The sequence below is a fragment of the Lycium ferocissimum genome, chromosome 9 (assembly GCF_029784015.1).
Source record: "Lycium ferocissimum isolate CSIRO_LF1 chromosome 9, AGI_CSIRO_Lferr_CH_V1, whole genome shotgun sequence".
NCBI classification, from domain to species: Eukaryota; Viridiplantae; Streptophyta; class Magnoliopsida; order Solanales; family Solanaceae; genus Lycium; species Lycium ferocissimum.
In genome coordinates this window covers 40,866,996-40,892,023 of record NC_081350.1, presented here as the reverse complement: position 1 = coordinate 40,892,023, position 25,028 = coordinate 40,866,996, and the positions used below count along the sequence as shown (strand labels likewise).

The 25,028-nt window shown below is 34.3% G+C and overlaps 3 protein-coding genes across 4 annotated transcripts; 2 read left to right on the top strand and 1 right to left on the bottom strand.

Annotated features, from left to right (window-relative positions):
- Nucleotides 1-6,687: 6,687 nt before the first annotated feature.
- Nucleotides 6,688-8,912, top strand: LOC132069516 (shikimate O-hydroxycinnamoyltransferase-like). The gene is made up of 2 exons (XM_059462853.1): nt 6,688-7,157; nt 7,741-8,912. The coding sequence occupies exons 1-2, from the start codon at nt 6,726-6,728 to the stop codon at nt 8,614-8,616; spliced, it is 1,308 nt and encodes a 435-aa protein (XP_059318836.1). The 5' UTR covers nt 6,688-6,725; the 3' UTR covers nt 8,617-8,912.
- Nucleotides 8,913-16,300: 7,388 nt separating this feature from the next.
- On the top strand, nt 16,301-18,463 carry LOC132030804 (shikimate O-hydroxycinnamoyltransferase-like). Its single transcript, XM_059420554.1, has 2 exons — nt 16,301-16,820; nt 17,416-18,463. Exons 1-2 carry the CDS (start codon nt 16,389-16,391, stop codon nt 18,289-18,291), a joined length of 1,308 nt encoding a protein of 435 aa, XP_059276537.1. The 5' UTR covers nt 16,301-16,388; the 3' UTR covers nt 18,292-18,463.
- A 1,705-nt stretch (nt 18,464-20,168) lies between these two features.
- On the bottom strand, nt 20,169-24,463 carry LOC132030803 (uncharacterized). 2 transcript variants are annotated; one of them, XM_059420552.1, is made up of 4 exons: nt 23,154-24,390; nt 22,231-22,301; nt 21,230-21,728; nt 20,169-20,596 (listed from the first exon to the last, which is right to left on the bottom strand). In XM_059420552.1, the coding sequence occupies exons 1-4, from the start codon at nt 23,265-23,267 to the stop codon at nt 20,402-20,404; spliced, it is 879 nt and encodes a 292-aa protein (XP_059276535.1). In that variant the 5' UTR covers nt 23,268-24,390; the 3' UTR covers nt 20,169-20,401. The 2 variants fall into 2 exon arrangements, with proteins under 2 accessions (XP_059276535.1, XP_059276536.1); XM_059420553.1 differs by having other exon boundaries at nt 20,474-20,613; nt 23,154-24,463.
- Between the last annotated feature and the right edge of the window lie 565 nt (nt 24,464-25,028).

Genomic DNA, 25,028 nt, shown 5'->3' with positions numbered 1-25,028 from the left:
TTAAGTGGAGAGGGTATAGGTGTCGGTTCACTATTCACTGAGCTTTTAGCTCTAAGCCAACTTGCCTCGGCAAGTTTTTCATAGATGACGGGTTTTTCTTTAATACTCAAGAATAATATATAGAAATATCATTCAATTTATGAACACGTGCAATTTCTATTTCGAGTTGAGATCACCCTTTGGTGCAAACCATATTTTTGTTAGACGGGGCGCCCCTCTTTAACTTTGAACGTTCCAAGGGGGCGACAAATTCCTCTTCTGCAAAAATATTTATACAATTAAGTTACTTAAAAGATAATTAATTATCTTTTAAGTAACTTAAAGTTAAAAGTTAAAGAGGGGCGCCCCGTCTAACAAATTAGCTAATTAATTTTCTTTTAAGTAACTTAATTGTATAAATATTTTTCACACAATCGATCGATCTCTATAACTTAAAACTCTTGCTACGTTTGTATTTTTCCACCTACAACAATTAATGCCACACCTACAACAGTTAATGCCACATTCATTTGATGAAAGTGATGGGCTATTCTTATCCTCATTTTGAGCTATTATTATTATTCCCTTTCGAAGTTGACCTGCCATGAATGCGAAGGTATTAAAATAGTTCACACTAAAATCATAATTATCTGTTATTTGAAATTTATTAATCTGTCTAATTTACATTCACATTATATATAAACAGCGGTACTTTCGATGTATTGGTAAAAAGCTAACCTTGAAAAGAAGGCTTTAAATTTATCTAATAAAAAAATTATATATTTTTCATTAGAAATCTATTCTTTTAAATTTTTGGGATGAAAAATTGTTAATTTTTCCTCTAATCATTTTTTTTATGATATTCCTCGTTCAGTTGACAATGTAACAAACTTTAATTCCAATCTAGAACACTTTATGTTCTAAATAATTAACGTAAACTTTGTCTATAGAAATCTTGAAAGGATAAAAATATCATCGAAAGCTAGAGTTAGAACAAAATTGATTCAAGTAATTGAAGAAGATGCAAGTAGCTACTAATTTAATTATGTATTTCTTTCATCATATTTCCATCAACCATAATATATTGAACTTTTGATTAATGATAGGATCAATTTTTGGGGCCCCTAATTTGTTGGGGCCTAAAGCTTATGCTTTAGCCGCTTGGGGGTTAAGCCAGCACTGTGCCGTAGTGCCTATTGAAGGAACAAGCGTTCTTTATTAGGGGTCTTCGTTCTCATGACTAGAACCCGAGACCTTTGACTATACATAAAGAGATTTCATCCATCCGACAACATCACCTGCTTATCAAAATCATCTACATTAGATATCCACAATAAATTGGTTGTAACTCGATTTAATCATTTGGAATCTGAAATTTATTGCCCCGACTAATTCGGATTCACGCCATGTAGTTCTGTTGCTCCCAAACGCACACACAAATATACACGGTCGTACAAGTAATATAGGATTAAAGTCCAGATATCGTACCCACATGGACTTATGATTATCTGTCAACTAAATTAAACTAATGCTAATTATCTAACAAGAAATAAATTCAAATTTATATTTATAAACTAACGAAGAATAAAAGAAAGCCAATATTGAACTTCAACCAAAAAAGATCGGATTTTTATCGGAGAAGAGATTGATCTAGGATTATAACCACTAACAATCCAGTTGAGTCTTCCAATTGTTATACCTATTTTATTTCCTGGGTTACTAGTTGACGGGTTGATGTAAACTTTATGATATTCATTCGAACTACTCTCAAGCCTGTAGATGCTACTATAATGCCTATATTTCTATGGTTGCCAGAGGTAACAAGAACGCATTTACTTCTCCGTAACCAACTAAGTAGGGCTAAAAGGTATATTTCTATCCTCAGTAGCGAAACGATTAAATCGAACAAACTCTATTTATTCTTGTTACGTACGTGAATTCCCTCTTTCAAGTCCAATTCACGCACCACAGATAGTGCCTAACTATTTCGTCAAATAATCAAACAATTAAGATCAAGAATAAATAAGTAACCCAAAGATGGAAAATCAATAGATATAAACGATAATCAAATGTCACCTTTCATGTTTGTGTCAAAACCCTAGAACTAAAGAGTTAAGCTCCATATAAACATGGAGGAAAAACAACAAATTATCCGAATAAAAAAACGTAAAAATAAGTATTACAGAGAAGAGAAGATAAAGCCTTGTAACTATTGCCTCTACGGCGGCTCCAAGCTCTCTCTAGGTCCAAAATTCTGAACTAAGGGTTTCAAGTTATCCAAAGTTATGTAAAAACCCTGTCTTATGATTTATTTATAGGTGTAGGAAAAAGCCCAGATAAAATAACTGAATCCAAAACGAAGTCATTTTTTTGCGCGGATTGCCCTTCTTTTGGGGTGGTCTTTAGATTTTGCCCCTCATTTGTGGTATTTAAGTTTTGCCCGTCACGTAGAAATCCTGAGGTTCTGCGTTCGGACCCCCGCTCAGACATAAAAATAAAAAATGATTTCACAAGGCAAGACTTGAGAAAGTATGCCCCATACGCACGCTTAAGACATGACCAAAGTTATGCTTTCGGCGGAATTTTTTGCATAGTTTAGTTGTCTGGAGCAAAATTTTTAGTTAAGCCATAACTAAAAGTATGCCTCGTAAGGCGGGAATTGGCATAGATTTTGCCTTAAGGAAAAGTTCCGCTTTATGACTTTTCCTTAAGGTATAGTTTAGTTATGCATTATGGGGCAAACTCTTAGTTAAGACATAACTAAAAGTATGCCTCATAAGACAGAACTTTTCTTTAAGGCATAATTAAAAGTTTGCCTTGCAAAGTAAAAAAAATAAAATATATGCCTTAAGGCAGACTTTAGTTATGCCTTAAGCTCGCGTATGCTGACTCCTAAGATAACTTTCCCCAAGTCTTGCCTTGCGAAATTATTTTTTATTTTTATGTCGTAGCGGGGATTCGAACCCAAAACCTCGAATTTCTACACGAACCTCGAGATTTCTGGGAAAGGTAAAATTAAAAGCCAACAATTTGAGGGGCAACAATTAAAGACCACTCCAGAAGAAGGGCAATCCTGCGAATTGCCCAAACGAAATAGGAAGAGGTGGATCCTGAAAATATTTGGATGCTCTGCACTGTTACGCGTCCACGCGTCACATGCCCAGGTGCGTCACTTTTTCTTTGCTTAATTTCAATTCTGACTTTTGGTTACATACTCCAATCATTGGAGTAATGGTGACGTCCACCACTTCGTTCTCATGACTAGAACCCGAGACCTTTGACTATAAATAAAGAGATTTCATCCATCCGACAACATCACTTGCTTATCAAAATCATCTATATCAGATATCCACAATCAATTGGTTGTAACTCGATTTAATCATCTGGTATCTGAAATTTATTAGCCCGACTAATTCGGATTCACGCCATGTAGTGTTGTTGCTCCCAAACGCACACACAAGTATACGCGATCGTACAAGTAATATAGAATTAAAGTCCAGATATCGTACCCACAGGGACTTATGATTAACTGTTAACTAAATTAAACTAATGCTAATTATCTAAACAAGAAATAAATTCAAATTTATATTTATATTTATAAACTAACTAAGAATAAAAGAAAGCAAACATTGAACTTCAACCAAGAAAGATCGGATTTTTATCGGAGAAGAGATTGATCTAGGGTTATGACCACTAACAATCCAGTTGAGTCTTCCTATTGTTATACCTATTTTATTTCCTGGGTTACTAGTTGACAGGTTGATGTTAACTTATAATATTCATTCGAACTACTCACAAGCCTGTAGATGCTATTATAATGCCTATATTTCTATGGTCGTCAGGGGTAACAAGAACACATTTACTTCTCCATAACCAACTAAGTATGGCCAAAGGGCATATTTCTATTCTCAGTAGCGAAACGATTAAATCGAACAAACTCTATTTATTCTTATTACGTACGTGAATTCCCTCTTTCAAGTGCAACTCACGCACCAGTGCCCAACTATTTCGTCAAATAATCAAACAATTAAGATCAAGAATAAATAAGTAACCCAAAGATGGAAAATCAATAGATATAAATGATAATCAAACGTCACCTTTCATGTTTGTGTCAAAACCCTAGAAATAAAAAGTTAAGCTCCATCTAAACATGGAGGAAAAACAACAAATCATCCGAATAAAAAAAATGTAAAAATAAGTATTATAGAGAAGAGAAGATAAAGCCCTATAACTACGGCCTCTACGGCGGCTCCAAGCTCTCTCTAGGTCCAAAATTCTGAACTAAGGGTTTCAAGTTATTCAAAGTTATGTAGAAACCTTGTCTTCTGAATTATTTATAGGTGTAGGTAAAAGCCCAGATAAAATAACTGAGTCCAAAACGAAGTCATTTTTTTTGCGCGGATTGCCCTTCTTTTGGGTGGTCTTTAGATTTTGCCCCTTATATTTGTGATCTTTAAGTTTTATCCTTCGCGTAGAAATTTCGAGGTTCTGCGTTCGGACCCCCGCTTAAACATAAAAATAAAAAATGATTTCACAAGGCAAGACTTGAGAAAGTTATCTTTGGGCCGAGCCGATACGTGCGCTTAAGACATGACAAAAGTTATGCGCATCCAGCGAAACTTTTTGCATAGTTTAGTTGTGTGCCTTATAGGGCAGAATTTTAATTAAGCCATAGCCCAAAAGTATGCGCATAAGGCGGAATCTTTCCTTAAGACATAGACTTGCCTTAAGGAAAAAGTTCCGCTATATGACTTTCCTTTAACGCATAGTTTAGTTATGCATTATGCGGCAAACTCTTAGTTAAGACATAACTAAAAATATCGCCCATAATGAACTTTTCCTTAAGGCGTAATTAAAAGTTTGCCTTGCAAAGTAAAAAAAATAAAATATATGCCTTAAGGCAAAGTCTGCCCTCCGGCGACTTTAGTTATGCGCCCAAGAGTGCGTATCTGCACTCCGCATAACTTTCCCTAAACCTCGCTTGCAAAAATATTTTTTATTTTTATGCCGCAGCGGCAGTTCGAACCCAAAACTTTTAAATTTCTACGCGAACCTCAAGGTTTCTATGGGCAAGGCAAAAATTAAAAACTAGCAATTTGACGGGCAACAATTAAAGACCACCCCAAAAGAAGGGCAATCCTTTGAATTGCCCAAACGAAATAGGAAGAAGTGGATCCAGAAAATATTTGGACGCTCTGCACTGTTACTCGTCCACGCGTCACATGCCCAGGCGCGTCACTTTTTCTTTGCTTAATTTCAATTCTGACTTTTGGTTACATACTCCAATCATTGGAGTAGTGATGACTTCCACCGCCTGTCTTCTTTTTTCCTTGCTTTTTCTTCCGCATTTTATTCAATTTTTGCTCTAAATCTCTTCATCTTTACACCGTTTTATTTCTACATAATAAAAATATAATATTAAGTACAAAGCAATATAATAATAATACTCAAAAGGTGATTAAAAGTACTAAAATGTGAGGCAAATAATGAATAAATACATGCATTTTAGGCCGAACATAAAGTGCCTATAAAAGAAAGAAGTGATCCCTTCAAGAATATCTCCATTCTTAAGACTCGACCCTGAAACCTTTGGCTAAATTAAAGATAGAGAGATTTCATCCATCCGATCATACCCGACCCATCGTTGATCGATGAAATCATCCACATTAGAGCTATCTACAATAAATTAGTCGTATCTTTTGCTTCACTAGTTCAAATCACAGGCGTGATAATTTTTCAAATCTTCTTACCTGAATTTGTGAGCAGGTGAGCTTGTGATAGTTAGGTGATGATTCATGCTCATGCGGTTCTAATTTCTCCAACGCTGTTCCCTTTTATTCTACGTTTTTGACATATATGTTAGCACATTTATTGAATGTCTGTTTCTTTTCCCCTATAAATAATATTTTCATAATTTATAACGGAAATCTATTTTATGTGAGATAGAATTAAAAATATATGTACTAGCTAGCACATCTGGATAAAAGCACCTAAAATAAAAATAAAAAAAATACCTTTTAATCATACCAATATTTCACAATAAAATTATATCAGTAATACTTATACGAGAAATAAAAATATAATCTAAGTATAAAATAAAATAATATCAAACATATCAACATTATTTAATATCCCGATAACCAAACGAGCACTTATGTTATCATATTCCTTCTACTATCAGTTAGTCTTTGCTTCCATTGTGTACTTGAAGTTTGTCCTTAATATGTGTTTTAATTTGTTAGGTATGAAGCTTGTACCAGAATAACAACTGCGAAACCTTAAATAAAGAAGGAAGATAAGTTTACAGTGTCTGTGAAAATCTAGTAAATATTCGATAGAGCTCATATTTTAAGAATAAAATGAGTTTAATACTAAGAACCTAACATGTAGCCAGAATGTTTCATCAAGGCGATTTAAAATGAAAAGAAATAAACATAAAAAAGCAAAGGAAATTCAATATATAATATGTATAATCAACGAGTGTCAACAACACTTCTTAGACAAAAGTGGTTCCGTTAACGTGTCGAGTTCATTAAATTTAAATCCTGAGTCTCCTCTGCGGGTAAATCATCAAATAGAAGACAATAAACCATATCCATAAGAAAAATATAATATCTTATAGTACACCAATCATAATAAAGTGTAATTCAGGCTATAAATATTCCTCCTCCTAGAACCAAACAATATTCATCATCCCTCTCATTATATTATAATTATCTTTTTCTTCTTATTTTTTGCTTGTGAATATGGAGATCAACATTATAGAAACAACAATGGTGAAACCATCAAAACCAACTCCTTTAAAGATTCTCTACAACTCAAATCTTGATTTAATAGTTGGAAGAATCCATCTTTTGACTGTGTACTTCTACAAGCCAATTAATACTAATGGAGGATTATCTAAAAATAATTTCTTTGATTCTAGAATTATGAAAGAGGCTTTAAGCAATGTTTTAGTTTCATTTTATCCAATGGCTGGAAGATTAGCTAAAAATAATGAAGGAAGAATTGAGATAAATTGTAATGGAGAAGGGGTATTATTTGTTGAAGCTCAAAGTGAGGATACTTTTGTTGATGATTTTGGTGATTTTGTTCCAAGTTTGGAGATGAAGAATAAACTCATTCCTAATGTTGATACTTATGGTGATATCTCTTCTTTTCCACTTGTCATCTTTCAGGTACTTTAATTTCAAATACTTTTGTTCTTTTACCTGTATTGGTTGAGTCGCATTCAATCCCGTCGTTTTGCCATTTGGCTGGTAAATGCATTGGTCATAAGGTGACCTATCACCTCGGTTGGGTTGAAAAGTTTTTTTGTTGTCAGAAAATTCTACAACTTATTAAACTCTTCTTTTAGACGAGAGTTCACTCACCTTTTTAAACTTTATTTAATACTAGAAATACACATCTTTTCGACAAACGTTCTCGTCGAAATCCTAAAAAAAATGGGATTTTGATAAAGGCTGTGGGAAACGGTTTCTAACAAGCACATTTTTCGATTGGAGTTCATTGTAAAACGCATGTTTTTTTTATGACAGTAGTGTCCGGATCAGGTAATTAAACCTTCTAAGAGGTAAACCGTTCTTTCTCCATTTTCGTAACTCGATACCAAGACCTCTGGTTAAGGTGGAAATCTCAACCATACTACCACAATGTCTGATAATAATTGGATGAACTCGACCTCATATATCCCTATGCTTGAATTGTGATTTTCTAGTCACTATGTTAATTAATTTTGTTATTAATGTGTTTTTTTATTAGGTTACTCGTTTCAAGTGTGGTGGAGTCTCTTTAGGATGTGGCCTTTTCCACACATTATCAGATGGCGTTTCATCCATTCATTTCATCAACACGTGGTCGGAAATTGCACGTGGCCTCTCCGTTGCCATCCCGCCGTTCATCCATCGGTCTCTCCTCGGTGCCCGGGACCCACCGACACCCGCCTTTGAACATGTCGAGTATCACCCTCCACCAACCCTGAAGAACGTCCATGGCGAAGTTAGCGTACCAAAGTCCAGTTCGACAAGCATGTTTAAGATCACAAGAGACCAACTTACCCTACTCAGGACCAGGTCCAAGCACGAGGGTAGTACTTACGAAGTCCTCGCAGCTCACATTTGGCGTTGCACGTGCAAGGCACGTGGCATAGACGATGACCAATTGACAAAGTTACATGTTGCTACAAATGGTAGGACAAGACTTTTTCCTCCTTTACCACAAGGTTACTTAGGAAATGTTGTTTTCACAGCTACACCAATTGCTAAATCTAGTGAACTTCAATCAGAGCCATTGACGAAAACTGCACGAAGAATTCACGATACGTTGGCAAGAATGAACGATGAATATTTAAGATCGGCGATAGATTATCTCGAATTAATGACAGATTTATCGAAATTAATCCGAGCCCCGACGTATTTTGCTAGTCCTAATCTTAATATTAATAGTTGGACTAAGTTGCCTGTTCATGATTCAGATTTTGGATGGGGAAAACCAATTCATATGGGACCTGCTTGTATTTTGTATGAAGGGACAGTGTATATATTACCAAGTCCAAATGATGACAAGAATTTGAGATTGGCTGTGTGTTTAGATGCTGATCATATGCCACTTTTTGAAAAATACTTGTATGACATTTGAGAGACAACCTTTGCAAATATTTCCAAGAGAATGGGACATGAATTGATGATCTCTGTATCGTTCCAATTTTATCGATGTCCCTGAGGAAACGGGTCATGATTGTCTCCAGGTGGTTGAGTTGTGGTTGGATTAGATATGTTTAACTTTTTATTTGTTAATTGTGGGTTAAGTTGTCGGTTTTTTCAAATTCATTCTCATGAATTGATGATCTCTGTATCGTTTCAATTTTATCAAATGTCCCCGAAGGATCAGTCATGATTATCTCTACTTGTGCTTGAGTTTTGGTGTGGTTGGATGATATATGCATAACTTTTTTATTTGTTAATATTTTTTTTTTTTTTTTGTGTGTGTGTGTGTGGGGTCAGTGAAGTAAAAGTGTTTTCTTTAATTAAGGTGGTATCCGAACTAGCTTTGCGCACCTCGACTAATTCCATCAGTTACCTGGAACCTCGAATAAGAGAGGCAACGAACAAAAAATATTGATAAAGTATTCTTGTTTCTTGCCTTTGTTTTCTTCTTATTATGCTTGACCGCTTACCAAAGATGCTAAGGATCGTCTTATATACTACTACTTTGTCTGCAAATGAAGTTCAAAAAGACTGCAAAAGATCCAAATTTGTACAATGTGCTATATCTGTCTTGTGTGAACTCTTCATGTATAAGACACTTGAGTCAATATTCTATATGGCAATACTTATCTATAGGAATGAGTATGAGTTGGTGTTGCTCTAGTTAGTTCACTGAATATCTTTTGAAATCTGAAGAGCCTTTCAGTTCCCTTCACAAATCAATGGATGGTTTACTCAGTGTTGTCAAAGGCAAAACTCTAAAAAGCGCAATTTAAGGGTGAGTTTTTAGTTTTTTTTTTAAAATAAAAAATAAAAATAAAAAGGCGCAATGAATGGTAAAAATAAAAATATGGAGTATACGTTTCAAGAAATGTAACAAGTTCATCCATAATGTTTCCCTTAATACACTTATTAGCTGATTATATTTGTTGTTAGTATTTGCTGGATTCAAGATAGAACTCATGAACAATGAGGCGCACACCTTAGTGTCTTTGAAATGAAACTTAAGTGATGCGAAGCGCCCTCCCTGAGCTTTTCTCAGCTTCAAGGCTTAAGCGTGCCTTAAATGAGCCTTGACAACACTGGTTTTAATTCAAGAATTGCTAGGTAATGGACTTTGTGAGTATTTTGTTACAGTATAAGTCTGATAGAAGTCCTATATAGAGCAAAACTGAAAGCTTTAACACCCCCATATGAGGTTTACTAAGTGAGCTTCCATCAAGCAGTTTTTCATTGAAGAATGTTAAAGGATGACCAGGATTGTGCACTTTGTCAAGTAAATACAACAACCCTCAACAGAATATAAAAGAGGACCACAGGCCAGTGTAACCACCTCAACGAACTCACATGGACACTCCTCAGCCCGAGGACAATATCTCAAATAAACATGTTAATGTTGTTAACTCGTTTTTCTTTTCTTTGTTGATTCTTCTCGATGGAATTTTTCATGTTGCACACTAAGTTACTTTCGGATGTATGAATGCAGTCTGGGAACTCTTTGGTGTGACCACCCATCCGAACATTTAGGGTCAATAGTTCAGCATTAGAGCTATTAGGCCGTAACATTTAGCAAAAGTGATTGTGGTTCGAAACCTTCAAGGAACGAAACACAAGTTCAAGAAGGTTCGTGTGAGAGAATAACTAATACCATTAGACGTTCCAGTGGACTTCAGATAGCATAACGGAACGGAACAATTGTATCCATTGGTCCTTTCTATAAGAAACTTAAATCCATCAAGCAACATGCTTGGACAACTCTTCTCGATGAATGAGAATCCAAAAAAACAGTCAAACCATTGCATGTGGTTGAGTTCCCATGTCATCAATGTGAAATCCATCACGGGATTTATTAGCTCTAGCCCTCCGAGTCAAGGAGTATTAGATTCACAAGCAAGTGATATTGAAGCCTGCAAAAATCTGTGCCAGTAAAGTGAACCAGAGCAACTGTATCGCAGTTTTTCATAATTGGAACAGTAAAGAACAGGTGATTTTATGTGAGTTGTATACTTTTTTCCCAAGGTGTGTTCATTAGACGACGAAAGACAGTTTTGCAACATGGTAAATTATATGCCATATTTGCTGTCGAGGCAACGGGCTGCTTTACGGAGCCCAGCTGTTTTGTATTCCATTAGTTTTTCATTTTTTTTTCCCGTTGACTTGTTATATTAAGTTTTGTCGAACTTGTGAGTTCATAAATGCAACTGTTCCAACCTTTACACTATTCTGAAGTAGAATTTGATAATAGAAGTTTGTCTTCAATTCTGTCTCCTTTGGTAGTTTTATTATTGCTCTCGCTGGTATTTGCATTCTGCAGTTTTCTCTATTAGCTTGCTTTTGTACCTTTTTTTTGCTATAATTTGGTAGTACAGTGACTTCTCTATAACAGACATCCTTTATAACAACATTTCATGATATAGACCAAATTCTTTTAGGAATCAACTTTTCATGTTATGTTATATTATATGGTCTCTATAATACTATAGCATTTTCCTGTAGCAGTCAAAAATTATTCGGACAACCAGAGCGGCTATAGAGTTTTGACTGATCTAATATGTTGTACAATCAAAATCAGTGTGTTAAAGTTATTTCAAGTTAACAAACTTCCCAAGATGTTTTGATTCTATTAGTTGCCATATTTAATAGGACATCTTCCTGTCTGTGAAATGAGACTTCACATTATTATTTGCTTGTGAGTTTTGACTTTGAATTGTTGCAGTATTGACGCTATTGAGGAATTAGTGCTTCACTTTGATGCTAAGTGTTCTACTATATATACTAAGCAATAAGAGCGAAACACGGGATGCATGTGTTAAGCGTAGGTCACGGTTTCGGAACCTTGCAAGGACTAAAGCTTGTTATTTAAGTGGAGAGGGTGTAGGTGTTGTCGGTTCATTATTCACTGAGCTCTTAGCTCTGCGCCAACTTGCCTCGGCAGATTTTTCATAGATGGCGGGTTTTTCTTTAATACTCAAGAATAATATATAGAAATATCGTTCAATTTATAAACACGTGCAATTTCATCTCTAGTTGAGATCACCCTTTGGTGCAAAACATATTTTTGTTAGACAACGTTCCAAGGAGGTGACAAATTCCTCTTTTGCAACAATTTTAATTCGGCATCTGTAGCTAATTAATTATCCTTTAAGTAACTTAATTGTATAAATATTTTTCACTCAATCGATAGATCCGTATAACTTAAACTCTTTCTACGTTTGTATTTTTCCACCTACAACAGTTAATGCCACATTCATTTGATGAAAGTGATGGGCTATTCTTATCCTCATTTTAAGCTATTATTATTCCCATTCGAAGTTGACAAGCCATGAATGTGAAGGTATTAAAATTGCTTTCACTAAAATCTATCCTTTTCAGTTTAACTATCTGTTATTTGAAATTTATTACGGAAAAGGCTTAAATATGCCATCGAACTATCGAAAATGGCTCATCTATGCCACTCGTCAATAGTTTAGCTCGTTTATACCATCGTTGTTACCAAAATGGCTCATTCATGCCATTTTTTATTAATTTGGGTAGTTGTTTTTAATTAATTTGGGATTTAAAATTGGGTTGCTTTAATTGAACAACGTGGACCTCTAATTGGAGGCCACGTGTCATAACTGGTATTGTAAAACCGGTTTTAATGAAAAATGGCATGAATGAGCTATTTTGGTAACGACGATGGCATAGATGAGCCGTTTTGGTAACGGCGATAGCATAAATGAGCCAAACTATTGACGAGTGGCATAGATGAGTCATTTTCGATATTTCAATGACATATTTGAGCCTTTTTCGAATTTATTAAATTGACTAATTTGCATTCACATTATGTCGTAGTGCCTATTGAAGGAAGAATTGTTCTTTATTAGGGGTCTTCCTTCCCAGGATTAGAACTCGAGACCTTTGACTACACATAAAGAGATTTCATCCATCCGACTACATCACTTGCTTATCAAAATCATCCACAATAAATTGGTGTAACTCGATTTAACCATCTGGTATCTGAAATTTATTGGCCCGATTAATTCGGATTCACGCCCATATAGTGCCTATAAAAGGAAGGAACGGTCCCTATCAGGAATATCTCCATTCTTAAGGCTCGAGCCTGAAACCTTTGGCTAAATTAAAGATAGAGAGATTTCATCCATCCGATCACATTCGACCCGTCGTTGATCGATGAAATCATCCACATTAGAGCTATCTACAATAAATTAGTCCCAACTCTTCAGCGTCACTAGTTCAAATCTCAGTTGTGATATTTTTTAAATCTTCTCGTCTGAATTTGTGAGTAGGTGAGCTTATCATAGATTCATAGTTAGGTGATGATTCATGCTCGTGTGGTTCTAATTTCTCCAACGTTGTTCCCCTAACAAGCACATGAATGTTAGTACAAAAATTGAATGTCGGTTTTTTTTTCCATATAAATAATATTTTCATAATTTATACAGAAATCTATTTTATGCGAGATAGAATTAAGAAAATATGTTGTTTCTGTTGTTGTTGTTGTTGTTGTATGGAATTAAGAAAATATGTTGTTGTTGTTGTTGTTTACGGGTGTACATGCATCGGGTTGGTTCGGATTTTTCAAATACCAAACTAAATCAATTGCGTCGGGTTTTTAAATTTATAAACCAAACCAATAAAATTCGGGTTTTTCAACCTCGGGTTATTCGGTTTTCTCGGGATTTTTTCCCCAGAAAAGTCTTCATACAAAACATATAACTTTTACTTCAAATATTCTTTAGTCCTAGTAAGATACAACTATATAATTAAGATGTTTCTTAAGAAAATTACATAAAATGTGAGATGAGTGATGACATTGTATTAAAATATTCAACAAAAAAGATAATAAAATCGGTTAAGAATAAATATTGCTAATTAATAAGTCATAAAGAAAATGACCATAATCTAAAAATACAAAGTCATGCTAAAATAAGTACGGCTAATAAGTTTAATTACATGACAAAGAGAAAAAAAAATTAAGTCATGTATTTTTACTCTCTAAACCAATTATGCAAAAACGAAATAATAGATATCCAACATTATTGTCATTCCTGGTGTTAGAATTAAATTTCATTTGTTAGTTAGAATTGAATTTCTTTTGTTAGCATTAGTTTTGAGTTAGTTTTAGTTTGGACTTTATTTGAGTTACTAACATCCATGGGATATAAAACTTATTAACATTCAAAATTCTAAGTTCAAGCTTGAAATAATATGATAAAAGACAAAAGCTATGAAAAACAATTAAGAAATATTTATAAATTACATTACAAATAATTTTTTTAAAAAGAATACATATAATGTCGGGTTGGTTTGGTTTGACTTGACTTTTTTTTCAATTAAAACCAAACCAAACCAATTATGGTCAGTTTTTTTTTTTTTTTTCAACACCAAACCACTAGTCAGATTTTCTTCTCGATTTATCGATTTGGTGCTATTTGTCGGTTCTCTTTGTACACCCTACTGTTATTGTTGTTGTTGTTGTTGCTATTGTATGGAATTAAGAAAATATGTATTAAGCTAGCATATCTGGATAATAGTACCTAAAATAAAAATACCCTTTAATCATACCAATATCTCACAATACAATTATATTGGTATTACTTATACGAGAAATAAAAATATAATTAAACTAATTATAAATAATATCGAATATATCAAAATTATTTTTATAATCCCGAAAACCAAACGTGTGCTTATGTTATTATATTCTTTCTACTTTCAGTTAGTCTTTGCTTCCATTGTGTACTTGAAGTTAATTTGTCCTTAGTATGTGCTTTAATTTGTTAAGTTGAAGCTAGTACTAGAATAACAACTGCTAAGTGCTAACCCTTAAATAAAGAAGGAAGATAAGTTTACAGTATATGTGAAAATGTAGTAAATATTAGATACAACTCATATTTTAAAAATAAAATGAGTTTAATAAGAACCTAACATGTAGCCAGAATATTGCATCAAGGCGATTCAAAATGAAAAGAAGTAAACATCAAAAAGCAAAGGGAATTCAATATATATTATATATATAATCGAGTGTCAACTGACACTCCTTAGACAAAAGTGGCTCCGCTAACATGTCGAGTCCATTAAATTTAGTAAAACTTACACAAATAGATACCTTTTAATAGCTTCTAACTAGTTATAGCTACAAGTTGAAGATTTACAATTCGAATCTTTTGGTCGTATTTCGGTTGTATCTCGCATTTTTGAAATACAGTGAAATATAGCGAAATACAGAAAAATACAAAACACGTTAGAGTAAATTTAAGCTCTATTTTTGGAACATATATTTTAAAAAATAGGCTATATTTTTTTAACATAATATTCTTTTCCTTTTTAAATAGTAAGTCAAATTAAATCAACCATATTTCACACAAATCACTGAAGAGTAAAATCAGGCCCTATTTATGGAACTTTTTTTTTACAATTTTGGGATTCAATTTAAAACTTCCCATAAATCACGCATAACGGTTGTTCTTCCATAAAAGCTTACAAATCTCTCTCAACTTTTATCACAATCAAAACTTTTTGAATTAAAAAACTACTAAAGATCTAAAAACTTCCAAATACAGAAAAATATACACTGAAAGATAATGAAACATGGTTAATTGTTTAAGAAATATAAAGTTGTAGTATGCGTATATACAATGGAATACAATGAAATATATCGAAATCGTTTTCATAAATTAGAAATACAAAATGCGAAATACATTGAAATATAGCGAAATACAAAAGTCATGAAAACAAAGTGGAGTAAAAATAGGCTCTATATTTGGAACATTCACTATATTTACACAAAAAAGATAAATACATTGAAATACAGCAAAATAATGTACTGAAATATACTGAAACATTTTATCAAATGCTTGGTGGGCGTGAAGCTCCACAACTCTCATTAATGGTGTTCTCATGGGAACGAAGTGAGTCGTCTCAGATTGCTACAAAAAGGACGTTATCCGGAGATAAAGACTTTCAATTGGACTAGTTAATAAAGCTTCACTCCGTCGTCCTTCACCGTTGTTAGAGCTCTTTTTTTCACTCCGTCGTCGACCATGGCTCTTTTTAACAAAGCTTCACTCCGTCGTCGACCATGGCTGCTGCTACTACTGTAGGATTCTTCTGATTTGTAAGAGAAAATGAGATCTAGGGGAGGTGATGGAAGAAAGAGAGAGAAAGAGGGGTGAGGGAGAAAATAAATTTGGTAGGTGAGAGAAAATCAATTTAAAAGACTAGGAGATGGAACGGAGAGAGAAAGAGGGGTGAGGGAGAAAATAGATTTGATAGGTGAGAGAAAAATATTTGGAAAAAAAAAAAGATTGTGGGTAAGTGAGAGAGAGAGAAATACACTGTAGTCACAAAAACAAGTTATAGATAGTAATTCGATAAATAATGAAGCTACCAAATATAATTTTAAAAAAAAAGATAGCTATTACTAATAAATAAGTCTTAAAGGTAGTTATGGGCTGTAAATTTTCCTTAAATTTAAATCCTGAGTCTCCTCCGCGGGTAAATCATCAAATAGAAGACAATAAACTATATCCATAAGAAAAATATAATATCTTATAGTACTGACCAATCACAATAAAGTGTAATTGAGGCTATAAATATTCCTCCTCCTAGAACCAAACATTCATCTTCATCCCTCTCATTATATTATAGTTATCTTTTTCTTCTTTTTTTTTTTTTTTTTTGCTTGTGAAAATCAAGAATATGAAGATCAACATTAGAGAAACAACAATGGTGAAACCATCAAAACCAACTCCTTTAAAAATTCTATGGAACTCAAATCTTGATTTAATAGTTGGAAGAATCCATCTTTTGACTGTATATTTCTACAAGCCAATTAATAATAATGGAATATTATCCAAAAATAATTTCTTTGATTCAAGAATTATGAAAGAGGCTTTAAGCAATGTTTTAGTTTCATTTTATCCAATGGCTGGAAGATTAGCTAAAAATAAAGAAGGAAGAATTGAAATAAATTGTAATGGGGAAGGAGTATTATTTGTTGAAGCTCAAAGTGATGATACTTTTATTGATGATTTTGGTGATTTTGTTCCAAGTTTGGAGATGAAGAATAAACTCATTCCTAATGTTGATACTTCTGGTGAAATCACTTCCTTTCCACTTGTCATCTTTCAGGTACTCTTTTTCAAATATTTTTGTTATTTTCTTCTCTATCGGTAGAATCGCATTCAATCTCGTCTTTTTGCCCTTTGGCTGGTAAATGCATCGGTCTTAAGGTGGTCTATCACCTCGGCTGGGGAGAGAAACTTTTTCTTGTAGTCGAAAAATTCCTCTCCGCCCATTTATTGTACTCTTCTCTTAGGCGAGAGCTTACTCAATTCCTTTCAAAAAATTTATTTTAATACTAGAAATAGGCGTTTTCTCGATGAATGTTCATGCAGAATTTTTTTTTTTTTTTTAAATTGGGATTCTGACGAAAAACTGTCGAAAACTGTTTTCGACGAGCATATTTCCGATTGAAGTTCGTCGTAAAATGCGTAATTTTTAGTAGTGAATTTGTCTTAGATGTACGAGACAATGATTTCACAATTTGCATGCTACATTAAAGAAAATAACTCCTTCGTGGGGTTTGGCTAGACACAAACTTTGAAAAAGAAAGAAAGACTTTCAACGTATATTAAAATTTAAAAGCACATTTAGAATTTGTGGTTCTTACATATCATGGCATTTCTGTGAATTAATTTTGTTATTAATGTGGATTTTTTATTAGGTAACTCGTTTCAAGTGTGGTGGAGTCTCCTTAGGATGTGGAATTTTCCATACATTATCTGATGGTATTTCATCCATTCATTTCATCAACACGTGGTCAGAAATCGCACGTGGACTCTCCGTCGCCGTCCCCCCGTTCATCGACCGGACCCTCCTCCGTGCGCGGGACCCACCTACACCTGCCTTTAAACACGTCGAGTATCACCATCCACTGACCCTAAAGAATGTTCACGATCAAGTTAACAGCCCAAAGTCCAGTACCACTGCCATGTTTAAGATCACAAGTGACCAACTTACCCTACTCAGGACCAGGTCGGAGCACGAGGGTAGTACTTATGAAGTCCTCGCGGCCCACATTTGGCGTTGCACGTGCAAGGCACGTGGCCTAGACGATGACCAATTGACAAAGTTACATGTTGCTACAAATGGTAGGACAAGACTTTTTCCTCCTTTACCACAAGGTTACTTAGGAAATGTTGTTTTCACAGCTACACCAATTGCTAAATCTAGTGAACTTCAATCAGAGCCATTGACAAAAACTGCACGAAGAATTCACGATGCGTTGGCAAGAATGAACGATGAATATTTAAGATCGGCGATAGATTATCTCGAATTAATGACAGATTTATCAAAATTAATCCGAGGGCCGACGTATTTTGCTAGTCCTAATCTTAATATTAATAGTTGGACTAAGTTGCCCGTTCATGATTCAGATTTTGGATGGGGAAAACCAATTCACATGGGACCTGCTTGTATTTTGTATGAAGGGACAGTGTATATATTGTCAAGTCCAAATGATGACAAGAATTTGAGATTGGCTGTGTGTTTAGATGCTGATCATATGCCACTTTTTGGAAAATACTTGTATGATTTTTGAGAGACAACCTTTGCAAATATTTCCAAGAAAATGGGACATGAATTGATGATCTCTGTATCGTTTCAATTTTATCAATGTCCCTGAGGGAACGGGTCATGATTGTGTCTGGTTGGATTAGATATGTTTAACTTTTTATTTGTTAATTGTGGGTTAAGTTGTCAGTTTTTTCAAATTCTTCCTCATGAATTGATGATCTCTGTATCGTTCCAATTTTATCAAATGTCTCCGAAGGATAGGTCGTGATTATCTCTAGGTGTGCTTGAGTTTTGGTGTGGTTGGATCATATATGCATAACTTTTTATTTGTTAATTTTTTATTTTTTTTTATTTTTTTGTGTGTGTGTGTGTGTGTGTATGCGTTTGGGGACAGCGAAGTAAAAATGTTTTCTTTAATTAAGGCGGTATCCGGAATAGCTTTGCGCACCTCGACTAATTCCATCGGTTACCTGGAACCTAGAGGCAATGAAGTAAAAGTATTGATAAGCTATTTCTTGTTTCTTGCCGCCCTTCTTTTTATTATGCTGGACCGGTTACCAAAGATGCTAAAGATCGTCTTACTACTACTTTGTCATTAAATTTGTACAATGTGCTATATCTGCCTTATCTCTTATGTGAATTCTTCATGTATAACACACTTGAGCCAATATTCTATATGGCAATACTTGTCTATAGGAATGCGTATGAGTTGGTGTTGCCCTAGTTAGTTCACTGAATATCTTTTGAAATTCTGAAGAGCCTTTCAGTTTCCTTCACAAATCAATGGAAGGTTTACTCAGTGTTGTCAAAGGCTAAACTCTAAAAAGCACAATTTAAGGATGAGTTTTAAGTTTTTTTTTTTTTAAAAAAGGCGTAATGAATGGTAAAAAAAAAAAAAAATCTAAATGTAATTCAAGAAACATAACAAGTTCATCCATAATGTTTCCATTAACAGTTTAATACGCTTATTAGCCGATTATATTCGTTGTTTAGTATTGCTCGATTCAAGGTAGAACCCATGAACAATGAGGCGCACGCCTTATAGTGTCTTTGAAATGAAACTTAAGTGATGCGAAGCGCCCTCCCTGAGCTTTTCTCAGCTTCAAGGCTTAAGCGCGCTTTAAATAAGCCTTGACAACACTGGTTTTAATTCAAGAATTGCTAGGTAATGAACTTTTTTGAGTATTTTGTTACAGTACAAGTGATAGAAAGTCCTATATAGAGCAAAACTGAAAGCTTTAACACCTCCACATGACGTTTGCAAAGTGAGCTTCCATCAAGCAGTTTTTCATTGAAGAATGTTAAAGGATGATAGTCAAGTAAATGCAACAACCCTCGACAGAATATAAAAGAGGACCACAGGTCTGTGTAACCACTTCAACAAACTCACATGGGCACTCCTCAGCATAAGGACAATCTCTCAAATAGACATGTTAATGTTGTTAACTAGTTTTTCTTTTCTTTGTTGATTCTTCTTGATGAAATTTTCCATGTTGCACACTAAGTTACTTACGGATGTATGAATGCAGTCTGGGAACTCTTTGGTGTGACCACCCATCCGAACAAATAGGGTCAATAGTTCAGCATTAGAGCTATTAGGCCGTAACATTTAGCAAAAGTGATTGTGGTTCGAAACCTTCAAGGAACGAAACACAAGTTCAAGAAGGTTCATGTGAGAACATAACTAATACGAGATTAGTGGGTCCAGTGGACTCCAGATAGCATGACGGAACGGAACAACAGCATCCATTGTCTTTTCTCTAAGAAACTTAAATCCATCAAAGGACATGCTTGGACAACTCTTCTTGATAAATGAGAATCCAAAAGAACAGTCAAACCATAGCATGTAGTTGAGTGTCATCAATGTGAAGTCCAACAAACAAAGAACACAAAGTCCATAGCTTGACCAGAAAACTGCTGAAGATATATGCTATTCAATGTAGAGAACGAATTACACTGACTACATCTCGTTGCTAGCAATGAACGTATCGTGTGCGCGTATTACATGTATAAGAAGATTCTTTACACACAAAGGATAACGTAAACCTACATGTCAACAGAAATTTGACCTAGTAAGGCCAGTTCAAGTTTGACAAAATTTTCTTACCACATTTAACTGAATGGTGAAAGATGGATCAAACCCTCAAAGCTACAGGGTCTTGCCATGATATTTTTCGTTTTCCCACCTGAGAAGTGTTTTCTCCAACGTTTCTACAGACCAATAACTTTAAATCGTTGTGCTGATCATCATTGACGCTACGAATAAGACTTCTCTTTGGCTCCTCAAACTGCACCTGATCAATATTTACTTCTGTTTCCTCTTCACCCATCTGTAGAATTAGAAAGTCTAGAGGTAAAAGATGTAAAAAAGGTAGAGAAAATGATTAGAATGGTCCCTTATTTATGGTGGTAGGTTCAAAATAATCCTTTTAAGTAAACTTGAGCAGTATTAGTGAGCACTTTTGGTGTGCATTAAATATTTATCAAACCTTGGTTATTAAATTTAATCAGAATTGTAAAAATAAAAAGAATTTAATGGGACTCGCGTTTGAAAGTACAATTTTTGCAAATTATGTAGTTTTTGGTCTATTTCAAGAGTTTGATGTAACTTTTAAGGTTGCAGTTTTGTTATTATCTATTTTTTGTCTGGTGTAGTTTTCTCATGTTGTGGTTCCTGGTTTTGACAAAAAAAAAAAAAAAAAATCTGGTGTTTCTAGTTAAATCTTTTTTTTTTCCACAGATCCAATTAAATTTAGCAATCAAAGTTTGGTAAATATCTTACAGAGATCAAAAGTGCATGCTTTTGGTAATATTAAAGGACCAAAATTGCTAAGGTAATACTTAAAGGACTATTTTGAACTTTCAATCAGAAATAAGGGACCATTGCTGTTATTTTCTCTAAAAAAGTATAACACACACAAAATAAATGTAAAGTGTGCTTGATGCTTAATTTTACTACATACCGAGATTTCATTCAAATCGAAGACCGGAGCACGAGTAGGCAATGCAGCTTCTTTGCCACTATGACCATTTTCCTGATTTAAATCAAAAGCAGGCAAGCTGCTCCGTGAGATAGCATTGCTTGCAATGTATAATCTCTCGTTCTGCTTCATCATATCATAGGCTGGAGGTCCTTTTCGGGATGGAACTTCTTTTCCATTATATACTCTAGATTTATGGTCCAACTCCACTCCTCCACCAAATTTCTGTTTTTGGTTCACATGAATATCAGGAGTTTTCTTGGAAGCAGCTACTTTTGCAACCTGTATCCTTCCGTTCTGTTTTAGTCCAGGAAGAGGGGGCAATTTGTTTAGCTTGGCCTCTTTTTTGCTAGTAATAACTTGATCCCTTGACCTACTTTTGGGGTAGGTTTCTATGTTTGATAGTGATACTAGCTCTTGCCCTTTTTGAGGACTTAAGGACTTTGATTGCAATAGATGCTTATGCCTCTGGCGTAGGAAACTGCACATTTATGCGAAAAAACTGCACTTAGATTCAAATAGTGCATGCATTTTTAGAAAATGCATATGTACAGAAGTGCAATTCAGTCATGATTACATCAACTCAATAAAAGGATATGTACCTGCTCAAGATATCATCTTGCCCCCTTATGTAGAAATCATTGATAATATACAACAAATAGCTAGTTTAACAGAACAAATAGAGAGAAATCGTAGATATTTTATTAAATCACCACGTAACTTTCAAGATGGAAGATATCCTATGGATGTGGTATGTGTATCCATGCCTATATAAAATGTGAATCATAGTATTCGTTCTTATGAGAATGGGAATGAAAAACAAGAGATACGTTTTTTCAAAATATGGACAATCGGAAGTTTAACTCCAAAAGAAGCACTTCATGAAGAATCCCATGAAATGCAGAATAAGGAACTCCAACATAATGACCGGAGGAATTCTTTTCCCTTAATTGTATTATCCAAGATATGTTGTTTTAACTTACCGAACTTCAGCTAGTAATCTTAATTTCCGCAGCTTTGAATCCTCCAATTTGTGCCTTATACCATCAGTTTCCTGTAAATTGTAGGTTACATGTGTTAATCACAAATACACATTATCATTTACTCTATTATAAAAATAAAACAGCCTTGCAGTTCAAAGTATAGCATGATCATAATGGAAAACAAGCTAAAATTTGTTGCCCTGATGCATTGATCTCACTAAGAGTGCAACACATGATGTGTGGTTTAGGTGCATGTCATGGGCTCCAAGTTCCAACCCTGCCTCAAACAAAAACCTAGTCTTTGTAGAGGGTGAACCCATCATCCACTGAGTTTCGAGCCCACTAGCTTTGGGAATTTAAAAACATAACAAGCTAAGAGTTCTCTCTCTCTCTCTCTCTTTTTTTTTTTTTTTTTTTTTTTTTTTTGGGTTTCACATCCAGTGTCCAATAACTGCATTGGGCTCGACTAATCCGGATGTTTGTCGTGTAAGACTCAATTAAGGGGGAAGCGCTCCCTTATATTATTCTTTCCATACCCAGGGCTCAAACCCGAGAATCATATCCATCTTACCACAACCCTCGCGCATAACAAGCTAAGAGTTTGTTCTAGACATAATTCCTAATATCTCTTAGGACAAAAAAACACAAATAGATTCAACCAAGGCAGATAAACTCAATAAAGGAGTGATGAAAAGGGTAAATTCAGACAGAAATGGAACAAACAGACACCAAATGAATCATTAATAAGAAACAGATCAAACACCAAACAAGTTCCTACACCAAAAGACACCATATTTCTAACAACCAAAACCAAGAAACTCCAACAGAAAACAACTAAATCAAAACAAAAGCACGGATCTTTAAAACAAATGATAAAAAATAAAAACAATTCAGCACACCAAAGACACAATTTTTTTTAATACCTTTTGGAGTTCTTGATAGTCCTGCAATAGTATCTGATGCTTCCTAGCCTTTGGTTCCTCAAAAACACCATAAGATGATGATTCCAAAGCAACCCTTTTCATCTTCTTAGACATATCAGATCACAAATTTATCCCTTAACCAAAAAAGATTAGATCTTGGAGAATATAAAGAGACAAAAAAGTTTGAAAAGAAAAACAAGAAAAGGAGGCAGAGAAGAGAGAAAAAAAAGAGAGAAGAAACAATAATAGTACAACAAAACAAGGCCAAAATAAAGGAGTAGTTGTAAGAAAGAAAATAAAGAGAGGTGATGAGAAGGTTCTTGTTTTTCTTTGTGAATAAACTCTTGACCAAGACAAAGTAACAAACCCCAAAAAGCCCACATAAATGGAGAAGGAAAAAAATATAGTATACTTATTATACATTGTTGTTGTTTTTTGTTTTAGGAGAGACAGTGAAGTTGATGAAGATTGGGAAATTTTTTTGGGATGTTGCAGAAGGGTAATTATGGCAAAAAAGATTGTATCTTTATGGTCATATCATATGCTGTAATGTATGAGGTGAAGTTGGAAGACGTATGAAGACATCTCCTCTTTACTATATACTCTAATGAGTCTTATGTTTTTCTTTTCTTTTTTTTTTTTTTTTTTTTTTGTACATAAATTTTGGTCCAGTTGGGCCATTAGAAAGAAAGAAAGAAAGTAGGTGTGTGTGTAGTTTTTGTGTGTGTGTGTTTTTTTTTTTCAGTGTGTGTGTGTGTGTTTTTTGTCCAGTTGGGCCATTAGAATGAAAGAAAGTAGGTGTGTGTGTGTAGTTTTGTTTTTTTTTTTTTTTTTTTTCTGTCTCTGTGTGTGTGTGTGTGTTTTTTTGGTCCAGTCGGGCCATTAGAATGTAAGAAAGTAGGTCTCTGTGTGTGTGTGTAGTTTTTGTGTTTTGTGTGTGTGTTTTTGTCTTTTTCAATGTCATCTTCTTTGTGGGCTGATTCTTGATGAGGATAGTAACAGGGGAAAGGATAAATATATAGATTTAATACAGACATAGTATTATATCATTCATATAGAAATAGAAAAATAGAAAAAAGAGGTAAGTGATGACTCTATGACTTATGATATGGGATTTTTAGAAAGAGAGTGTGGGTATTTTTTAGAAAGAGAAAGAGGGACTGTGATAGCCATGAATTTTTCTGAAAAAAAGTATAGGGAGAGAGAAATCTGCAGTTGTTGGAAAGTGCCTTGTTTTTAGGCTGATGTTTTGATGGTGATGGGCTTTTTTCAAATTATTATAAGTATATCCTTATGTGAAAGTACTTTTCTGCCCTCCATCTTTTTTTTTATTTTTAAATTCTATCAGGTTTCAAGATTCATCAATTATTATCACCAGCCATTGAGAAAAAAGTTTGGCAACCATGCTTGTGAAGATTTCTTTCTACAGTGGAGCCATTAAATTTTGTGGTGTTATGTGGGCCATCTAGTCATGTTCCTTTGATTATTGATTGAGTTAAACCTAGCTAAACCTAAGCAAAGGTGCTCTTACCTTTTTTGTGTTTTGGGGTTTGTTGTATGCACTTCGATTATTCCAATAGATATTTGTACCTTTTATCAGCTCATTCATCTACCAAAAGTTCAACGGAAGAAATCATCTACTATTTTTAACTTACATTGGAATGTTGGCCATCAAAGATGTGTAGTGAAACAGTAAAGTTTAAAGTTATAATATCTGTATATAATATCTAGTATATAATTTTTTAAACATCAAACCAAACCATTGCTAAAAATTTATATACCAAACCAAACCAATAAAATTCGGTTTTTCAACCTCGAGGTTTCTTAAGGTTGTTCGGTTTCAATATTCTCACATTTTTTCGGGGTTTTTTTTTC